The sequence below is a fragment of the Sesamum indicum genome, linkage group LG9, assembly GCF_000512975.1.
Source record: "Sesamum indicum cultivar Zhongzhi No. 13 linkage group LG9, S_indicum_v1.0, whole genome shotgun sequence".
In the NCBI taxonomy this organism is placed as follows: domain Eukaryota; kingdom Viridiplantae; phylum Streptophyta; class Magnoliopsida; order Lamiales; family Pedaliaceae; genus Sesamum; species Sesamum indicum.
In genome coordinates this window covers 1809942-1820590 of record NC_026153.1, presented here as the reverse complement: position 1 = coordinate 1820590, position 10649 = coordinate 1809942, and the positions used below count along the sequence as shown (strand labels likewise).

Below are 10649 nucleotides of genomic sequence, written 5' to 3'. Positions count from 1 at the left end.
AAGGAAAAAGTTCATCAAAAGAATATTAATTCATAAGCAACTCAATGCATGTGCAAGTGAAAAGCTTGTTAAAATTAACAAGAGAAAGAAAAAACTGAAAAACTTGTGGTAAGTAAAGGTTTTATAAAAGAAAGTATTTAATAAGAAAAACAAATTGTGAACAATTTTCTAAATACAAAAATCATAGTACTTTCCATGTCTAAGATTATCAATTTGCCAAAACTGTATGTTCCTTGAAAATCATTCCTCAAACTTAAGAATTATATAATATTGAAGAAAGAGTTATCAAATCCCATTAAAAAAAAATAATAAAAGTGGCATGTAGGCAATCCTATATTTTGGCATAGGGTTCCATTATCAAAGTTCACAAATAAATAGTTTATGACTGTATAGTAAAGAATTTCTAACAATTTTTTCTACGATAAACCTGCAAACATGAAGATGTCAAGAACATGACACCATGATTTTCTGCACATCCATACAAAATGATAGATAAACAGCATCAAAAAATTCTAAAGCAAGCCCATGAAGAGAATCCAACAAAATGAATAAACCAAGACTAAATCTGCAAAAAGAATGAACTTATGTTCTTCATATTGGCATTCAACACTACACATGCATCCTTCAGATTCTTAGCAGCATAAAAAATTCATATTCTTATTTCTTCCAAATTACAATGGTGATAACGAGGACACTTCACAGCAATCACAACAGGGCTTTAGGTTTTGAAGTTTACAAATTGTAAAACACAATGGATTCAACATCTCTTGATTTTCAAATGTGGGAGAAAAATCAACAGAGTAGAACGGAAAGGAACATGGATTACTTTTCTGATAGAAAAACAAGTCGAGAGGAAACTATAGATACAACGGTTACCATCAGGCTCTAAATATTGTTAAAATGCATCATAGTAACAGCCAATGTGTGTTTCGGTCGAGCGTTCAAATTTCTACTTAACCCTTTTGAATTCCACACAATTCATAAGATATGAGATTACTTTAGTTCGCACAACTTTTGACAAACCAAATTCAAGCCCCAGGCCCTCAATTTTCCAATAACGAGTATAGATCACCTACACTAATCACATAATTTGATATCATAAATGCTCGCTTATCAATATATCAAAATAAAATGCTTGTTATACATAGAACTAAAAAATGATTTCTCAAGTAAATTGATACCATTTTATAATTATATGCTATATGTGTTATGGGCAAACAAAATCAGATATTGCCTCCATATCCTGTAATATGCATTAGGACAGAATTGTGAAAGAAACTAGGATATGAGAAAAGTACAGGGAAAATCATTGGGTGCCACAGTGTAAACCTGTGACTCAAACCGTAGCTCATAGAATACTCCAGTGGAAGCGCATAACCAATATGACAATGATACATCATAAACAAGAAACTTTCAATGCAGACATAAGAAACAGCGAAAATACTTCAAATTCAAGAAACCTCTCCGAAATGCACTTAAGAAAAGAATATTGCTGATCAATTTGCAAGCTTCTAATGATTTAAGAAGATTATTAAACTCAAGCTAAAATAGAAGTAAAAGAGAGTGGTCGAATGGCACTTACATTACAGTGAAATCATATATATTAAAATAGGAGAAAGGCGAACCTGATTGGTAATATAGATAATAGTAGGAAAACAAAGATTACTATGGCTCCAAAAGGAGGTGAACATACAATTCCAATGAAACAAGAGAGGTTCTCACATTTCGTTTCCATGTAAAGTTGACATAACCATGTTCACTAAGGACAAAAGTTAAACCATGCTGATGGATTATTCAAGAACCTTTATTTCAGTTCAAACCAGCTCTGATTCTCATAATTAATCCAACTAATAATTAGTAACTAGTCTCCTGTTTTATTTCCTTATTTAATATTAAAGATTTTAGGACTAGCAAAGACGACAAAAGCTAGCTTCTGTCATATGAAATTTTCCCGTGCTGAAATCTTTGTAAATTGTGAAGTGAAAAGCATAAATTCTTTAACTCTATGACTACTGACAATTTTCTTCACCAAATATTCAGACAAGTCACAGATGTAACACAGAGGAATATTTATTATGTGAAGTATATCTCTTCGCCACAGTCTGAATCGTCCAGAATACGAATCAATCCATTTATTAGTATGGCAACAAGCAGGAAACATTTCAAACTTCGAAACAGAGCAAGAAAATGTCCTAACACTCACCTTATCAGGATCTTGTAAATCCTTAAATGCTTTGTTCAACTTAACAAATGCTTGGTGAGCTTGAGGGTGAGAGCATTTGTCTGGGTGAACCATCAGCGACAACTTCCAATACCTTCCATATAGAAAAATTATATGCGCACATGTCAAAACACAGGAACAGATACAAGGCGGAGTCTAGGAAAAGATGAATGCCGATTATTTGAGTGGAGAAAACCTGAAAATGGATACCTATTTTTCATGTTTTCAGGAGACATATTTTTGTTGACTCCGAGAATATCATATGGACTATCTTCCTCAGCATCAATTATTCTTGTAATCTGAAGATATAGCAGAGAAGTTAGCCATGCGCAACAACCATTTATAAAACTGATAGTAATAGAACCTAGCAACTCAGATGCAAGAAGACAACAACTTCTTTCTTTTTGAAATGGCAGCATTTGAGAAATTGGGAAGTCTACATGATTTTGGGACAAAGACTGGAAAAAGAAAATTGCATATCTAGGGATATCACAGAATTATCAAGAAAGAGAAAGGAGCGGAACCTCCTCGAAACGTTCTACTTCATTGGCAGATTCAGCTTCCGTGACCACAGCAGGAGGTGGGGGTCCTATAAATAATTCAGTGTCTCCGTCCAGCTCAGCTTCTCTGTGAATTATTTTCAGTTAAATATTCACATGCATTCTTATAGAATTAATAAGGATAAGCTGTGCACTATACCGTAATTCAGCTTCTGCTTCTGTTAGTTTGGCTGCTGCGGCAAGTAACTCAGCAGACGGCATTTCAGACCCAATGACACTGCAAGAACCAACAGCAGGTCATGATACAAGAAAGATACAAAATAAAAGCTTGATATCAGGAAGGGAATAAACAAATATAAACCAACATGATCTTCTTTAGAGACGTCTACTTTTCTTCTGAAAAATCCACAACCACTAACAATGTCATATTTAATTCACAACAATTTAGTCACTGTACACATTTCTCCATCCAAAGATGAAAGTAACAGAGAAAGACACCTACATACAAACAGGAAAGTGAAATGGAGAAATTCAACACGAAAATGACAATCAACATTTTTTAAAAGGAAAAATCCGGTGAAGTTAAATAAGCTTGACAATGAACAAAATCGTGTCCAAAATGATGTCTGACACCAAAATTTTCAAAAGCATGTCGCTTTTCTCTCTGCATCTAGAAACACTCAACACACTTGAAACAAAAATAACAACAGGTAAATTAGGAACACAAACCTCCAGAATGCTTGAAGATCCAACCAAAATGAGCACTACAACAATATGGTATGCAAAAGAACTGCATTAGTGGACTTTTCAAGATTCAACGTGTCCTCAAGAAACAAGACAGAAAAAAAAGAACAAGAAAGGGAAAAAGAATCGGTTCATACAAGAAAAGAACAAAAAACAAAAAAAAGAACCGGGACATTCATCAGACCAAGATAAGAGTTCACATGTTCAGCAATCAATTCGTAGTGCTCCAAGATTCACTTATTTCCTATACTATATCAAGAATCAAACCAAATTCAAGAAAACTGAAAACAAGAAATTGGATTAAAATACAATACCTCTCTAAACTCCAAGAAGTGAGGGTGGAATCTTCACGCACAACTTAAAGAAAAGAAGTGCTTAAAACCGCAAGGGTTGCGCATGCAACGGATCATTCTTCTGAAACTCGACCCAACCCTCTCGAAGATTTCAAGAAACAAGACCAGAAAAACCAAAAAGAAGACAAGAAAGGGAAAAAGAATGGGTTAACTCCACAAGAAAACATGAGAAAAAGAACAATACAAGAAAGAAAAAAAAGAACCGGGTGGGGCATCCAATCAACGGATCATTTTTGAGAAACTCCATCCAACCCCGTCCGCTCACTCTCCAGGATTTCATTTTCTTCTGTTCCTTGAAAATCTTTGAATTCTTCTTCCATGGACATTGTAGAGAACAAAGGAAAGAAGAAATAGAGACGACTAGCTCTGGAGTGTGGAGTCTGGAGTCTGGCATCTCTCTCATTTAAGAATTCATTATAAAAATAAAGAAGATTAAGCAACGCCACTTATCAATAAAAGCACCCAAATAATATAAATATTTTCCCCACAAAAAAAATAAAAATTAAATTAGTTAATGAATGAGAAAATTTTATTACATATAACAAAATATCATAAAATTCAATAAAAAATGTGATCGACAAAAAAGAAAAGGGGATAAGTTACATTTTACCATCCTAATTATAATCGTTTTTATAATTTGACATCTACACTTTTTTTGTGTCAACTTTCCTTCTCAATTTTACAAAATTTTGCACTTTGAAATTTATAATTATCTTTAGACCAAGTTTTTTGATAAAAAAAATTACATACAGTGCTCATTGTGGTATTTAAGGATTATGTGACGTGATATTTTTCACATATGGATAGCATGTTATGTTTTTTCGATAAAAAAAATCAGCAAAAAAAGGATCATGTATGGTAAAGTGCAAGGTTCGCAAAGTTGAGATTACAAATCGACAAAAAAAAAATTATATGTCAAAGTATAAAAATGAGTATAATTCGAACGAAAAAATATAATTTATCAAAACAAAAATATGAAGCTCTATGTCAAAATTAAAAGAAGAAACCCAATGTATGTGTCAATATTATCTTTTTATAACAGAAATAAAGAGTAAAAATTACAAATTTGGAAATTGCATGATAAGACTACATCATAAAGAAAATTTGTGAAAAAATATTATATAAAATAAAATTTATACGAATGAACACATCATAATTAAAAAAAGCCTACAATGACGTAGGTATTTTTTAAAAGACAGAATAATTAAAACTAAAAACACAAACAAAATATTTAGAAATGATAGAGCACCTTAAAAACAATGTCTTGAAATTGATTTGTTCATTAAATTTATATGAATCATATATTTGAATAGCTCTTACTTGAAAATTATTTTAAATGGCAAAGACATGATCCAATGAACGACCTATCAATATTAATGGAAAGAAGGTCAAGATTTTAGAGAGAAAAACAAAGAGAGAAATAAAAAGTTCAAAATCATGGTGTCTTTCAACACAATTTAACCCCTATTTATAAGGTTCTAAAATTTGAAATCCCAATTTAGGGTTTTGAAAAATGGGAGATAAATTGAGACATATTTACATAAGGTTATCAATTATGATGCAAAATTATAGAAATCTAAACCCCTAATTATATGTTCCTTACAACCTAGCGTATTTTTATGGAATGTTTACAATATTAAAATATTAATTGCTAATTTAAGACATTCACTTTCTTTAAAATCATATAATAACTAATAAGAATTAATCAATAATCAACTAATGAAAAATATTGAGTATAGGTTGACCAAACATGATCCTTCCCTCTTTGATTATAAGAGTTTGCTGGTAATACCTCTGGACCATCTGAAAATGATTCGGACTGTTGGATAATTGATTGTAGGGCTACTAACCATATATGTGAAACATTCAACTTTTTCATTCATACACTAAGCCTCCACACACCAAATACATTCACTTGCCTGGTGGTTCCATGAAGCTTGCATCATACGTTGGCATTGTTCACTTAAATGACCATGTCACACACACGCAAGTCTTTATATTCCTTCTTTCTCTATCAACTTGTTATTTGTCAGCCAATTATGTCATCACAATGCTTATACTTTTTAGTTCCCTAAAGCTAAGTGCTTATTGCAGGACCAAGTTACGAAAGGAGCTTGGTTGAAGGGACTGCTTCCAAGAATCTCTACATTGTTAGACAGTGCCTTAACACATATGCCTTTCCTCCCTCTGTGCATTGCAATATTGCATGTTCTAGCTCAGTTCAATGTGATGTACAAACCTGGCACAATAGGCTGGGACATTCTTTTAAACGTAATGAAACATATTCCAATCTGTGTTTTCACTAATGTCGATCTTGATGTACCCTATGATGTGTGTCACAAAGCCAAACAAACTAATGACATTTCTTTCCAGTGAATCACAATCTGAAGCACCCTTTCATCTTATACATTTAGATGTTTGGGGCCATTATACAACCTATACAATTTCAAAGTGCAACTATGTCCTCACAATTCTAGATGATTACAGTCGCTCCTTGTGGACTTACCTCTTGAGACACAAATCCTAAGTTGCTTCCACTCTCAAGTATTTCTTCTCCATGATCAATAACCAATTTGCCATAAATATAAAAGTCATAAGGACGGACAATGGTTCTGAATTCCTCAACAACGACTGCCACACTCTTTGTCAAGATCTAGGTGTCATCCATCAAACTTCTTGCACATATACACCTCAGCAAAATGGGAGAATTGAACGCAAACATAAATAACTTCTAAATATTACTAGAGCCTTGCTATACCAACCCTCCTACAGTTCCAGGGTGATTCCATTCTCACAGCAACCTACTTAATCAATAGAACACATTCAAAGCTCCTCCACTAGAAAACTCTCTTTGAACATTTAATAGATCACAGTCCCTCTCACACTCATCTTTGTGCCTTTGGTTGCCTTTGCTATGCCAGTAATGTAGATCCTCACAAGTCTAAGTTTCATCCTAGGGCTCTCAAGTGCATTCTGTTAGGGTATGCCATGACCTAGAAAGCATATAAACTCTATGACTTGGATAAAAACCGTATTATCATCTCTAGAGATGTTCACTTCCATGAACATTACTTTCCTTTTTCTACCCTGTTTCTCTCTCTTCTCTTAGTCTCTGTCCTCTTCCTTTAGTTCCCCCTTATACTGATGATGCTGTCTGTGATCCTACTGCACTTTTCACCCATTTCCCGCAGTTCCTCTGGCTCCTGTGTCCCTTCTGTTTCTCCTCTTGCTCCTCAACCACCTGCACCTCCTCTTCGTCGTTCCACCAGAAATACTCAATGTCCTCCTTGGCTTAATGATTTTATATGTTCTGCACATGTACCTCCAAACCCTTGGGTCTAGACCAACGTTTGGGTCAAGTTTCGTCCAATGCTGAGAATGCTAAAAAATTAGCTGTTTTGCACGGTTTTATTAAAACTAGTTTGTTTCCCTTTTATACTAACTTGTAGTTATTATTATGCTTAGCAAATTTACAACACAAATGCTTGGGTCTAGACCAACGTTTGGGTCAAGTTTCGTCGAATTTTGAGAACGTTCAAAATTTAGCTGTTTTCACGGTTATATTAAAACAAGTTTGTTTCCCTTTCATAGTAACTTGTAGTTATTATTACGCTTAGAAAATTTAACACACAAACTCTTGGGTCTAGACCTACGTTTGGGTCAAGTTTCATCGAATTCTGAGAATGCTCAAAATTTAGCTGTTTTGCACGGTTTTATTAAAACAAGTTTGTGTCCCTTTTATAGTAACTTGTAGTTATTATTACGCCTAGAAAATTAAACACACAAACTCTTGGGTCTAGACCTACGTTTGGGTCAAGTTTCGTCGAATTCTAAGAACGTTCAAAATTTAGCTGTTTTCACGGTTATATTAAAACAAGTTTGTTTCCCTTTTATACTAACTTGTAGTTATTATTACGCTTAAAAAATTTAACACACAAACTCTTGGGTCTAGACCTACGTTTGGGTCAAGTTTCGTCGAATTCTGAGAACGTTCAAAATTTAGCTATTTCGCACGGTTTTATTAAAGCAAGTTTGTTTCGCTTTTATACTAACTTCTAGTTATTATTACGCTTAGCAAATTTACAACACAAATGGATGGGTCTAGTCCTGCGATTGGGTCAAGTTTCGTTGAATTCTGAGAACGTCCAAAAGTTAGCTGTTTTGCACGGTTTTATTAAAACAAGTTTGTTTCCCTTTTATACTAACTTGTAGTTATTATTACGCTTAGAAAATTAAACACACAAACTCTTGAGTCTAGACCTACGTTAAAACTGTCATAGATTTTGTGAAGACTAACATCTTTTCTCGGTATGGGATGCCTAGAGCCATCATTAGTGATCGAGGGACTCACTTTTGCAATAAGATGGTAAGTGCTTTGTTCAAAAAGTACAATGTAACTCATCGAGTCTCCACTGCCTACCACCCGCAAACAAATGGTCAAGCCGAAGTCTCCAATCGTGAGATCAAGTCCATACTTGAAAAGACGGTCAATCCCAATCGCAAGGATTGGAGCGTTCGCTTGGATGATGCGTTATGGGCTTACCGCACTGCATATAAGACTCCAATAGGTATGTCCCCGTACCGTTTAGTTTTTGGTAAACCTTGTCATCTTCCTGTTGAACTTGAGCATAGGGCTTTTTGGGCAATCAAACAACTCAACATGACGATGGATGAGACGGGGTGTCAAAGAAAATTGCAACTCCAAGAGCTTGAGGAAATTCGAAATGACGCTTACGAAAACTCAAGGATCTATAAAGACAAGACTAAAATTTTCCATGATCAAGCCATCTCAAGAAAAGTCTTTGTTGTTGGGCAAAAAGTGCTGCTTTTTCATTCCAAACTTAAACTTTTTCCGGGTAAGCTGCGTTCTCGTTGGATTGGACCTTTTGTTGTGACTCATATTTTTCCTCATGGTGCAGTTGAAATCAAAAGTCCAACCACTCAAAAAGTGTTCACGGTGAATGGGCATAGGCTTAAACCATTCTACGAAGGTTTTCAATCAACTTTAGTAGACAAAATACAACTCATGGAACCCACCATCACCTAGAAACACCATCCCGTCTAGCCAAAGACGTTAAAGAAAGGCGCTTCTTGGGAGACAACCCATGTCCTTTTTCTTTTTCTCAGTTATTTATTTCTCTCTCATCTAACCTCTTGTGAATGTTGTGATACCACTAAAATCGATTTTTGCAGGTCAAAAGGTATGAGCATCCACAAGGGACTCTCCTTCTCATTCAAAGCCTCACAATTCTCGAGCTCCCGCAGTTCCACCACCTACTCCCGAATCACTAAGGGACGCTCTCTTTCTCCCTTTCTCTTATTTTATCGTCCTAGATATGCATGCTTACCACATTGGGGACAATGTGGAATTAAGTGGGGGGAAGGTGTTTTGATTGTTTTGATAGAAAATGAGTCTTGGTGGATTAATTATTTTGATTGATGCTTGCTACCCCTTCCATATTTGTTGAAGCAAATATTATTTTATCTTGTTCTCACACTAGCTTTATGATCAAAGACTTAGGCTAATCAAGTAATAATTTGGTAATGTGTGATAAGGATGTGCATCTAATGACTCCTGACAACTTACGGTTAAGAACTTATTTTTGCAAATGGTGATTTGATTTGAAAATTGAATGTGGAAAATTGGTGGACATAACCTACCTAGAGAGGAATTTTGAGCCTATACACTCATAAAAATCTACAATTTTTTCTTTTCTTGAGAGATAATGCTTCATGATTTTGTCTTCCTAGAACTTGCTTTGAACCATATCGAGGCCACATCTTTATGCATACACTTGAAAATGATAAAGGCACTAGGATAAAAACCCCTTTAGCTATAGATTCTGGGATGATCAAAACCGGAAAATAATTCGTAGGAGGAATGTTATATTCAATGAGGATGTAATGTACAACGACAGGAAGGTAAGCCCGGACGATGACAAGAAGGAAAGGGAATTTGTTGATCTCGACATTTCAAATTCCGGGATCATGAGACCAGTAGATACGGATTCAGTGGGAGTTCAGACGGACAAAACCGAACAGACGGAGATAGAGCCAGAACCAGTATCGGAGGAACCGATTACTGAAAGCAGCACACCCTTGACACTGGATCGAGAATCGAGGCTGAGAAGGGCCCCAGATAGGTACTCCCCCTCTCTTTATTATTTGCTTTTTTCTGATTGTGGAGACCCGAATGTTACGCAGAGGCAGTCAATGATGTCCACAAGAGCAAGTGGGAGCTTGCGTTAAACGACGAGATGAACTCGTTGAAGAAAAACAACACATGGGAATTGTGTCAGCTCCCAAAAGGAAAGAAGGCCCTACAGAACAGATGGGTATATCGGGTTAAAAGCGGTACAAGGCAAGACTCGTAGTAAAGGGATTCCAACAAAGATACGGTATTGACTTTACTGATGTTTTTACACCTGTTGTCAAGTTAACTACTATTCGTCTTGTGTTGAGCATGGTAGCGGCAGAGAACTTGGAGTTACAACAGATGGATGTAAAGACAGCCTTCCTACACGGGGATCTTGAGGAGGAGATATACATGGTACAACCAGAGGGGTATAATGGAGATGATCAGCAGGTGTGTCGCCTGAAGAAAAGCCTGTATGGATTGAAACAGGCTCCGCGGCAGTGGTACAGGAAGTTTGACAACTTCATGCTAGAGATAGGTTTCTCTAGATGCAATGCTGATCATTGTTGCTACGTGAAGAGGTTCGATGAGTTTTTTATCATTCTACTCCTGTATGTTGATTAAATGTTGATAGCAGGATCAAATGTCAAGGAGATCAATAGGCTCAAGGATCAGTTATCGAGGAAGTTTGACAT

General features: G+C 35.5%; 1 protein-coding gene across 3 annotated transcripts; it reads right to left on the bottom strand.

The window, feature by feature from the left end:
• LOC105170259 (dnaJ homolog subfamily C member 5B-like) lies at window positions 379–4246 on the bottom strand. Of its 3 annotated transcripts, none has more exons than XM_011090933.2 (6): window positions 3780–4246; window positions 3451–3495; window positions 2921–2998; window positions 2746–2848; window positions 2432–2520; window positions 379–2315 (listed from the first exon to the last, which is right to left on the bottom strand). In XM_011090933.2, exons 3-6 carry the CDS (start codon window positions 2980–2982, stop codon window positions 1937–1939), a joined length of 633 nt encoding a protein of 210 aa, XP_011089235.1. In that variant the 5' UTR covers window positions 2983–2998; window positions 3451–3495; window positions 3780–4246; the 3' UTR covers window positions 379–1936. The 3 variants fall into 3 exon arrangements, with proteins under 3 accessions (XP_011089235.1, XP_011089234.1, XP_011089236.1); XM_011090932.2 differs by having other exon boundaries at window positions 3451–3485; window positions 3780–4245; XM_011090934.2 differs by lacking the exon at window positions 3451–3495.

Coding starts and splice junctions, on each gene's coding strand:
- LOC105170259 (XM_011090933.2), bottom strand. CDS start 2,982: ATGCCGTCTGCTGAGTTACTTGCCGCAGCAGCCAAACTAACAGAAGCA. Junction 2,849..2,920: donor GAAGCAGAAGCTGAATTACG/GTATAGTGCACA, acceptor AATAATTCACAG/AGAAGCTGAGCTGGACGGAG. Junction 2,521..2,745: donor AAGTAGAACGTTTCGAGGAG/GTTCCGCTCCTT, acceptor CTATATCTTCAG/ATTACAAGAATAATTGATGC.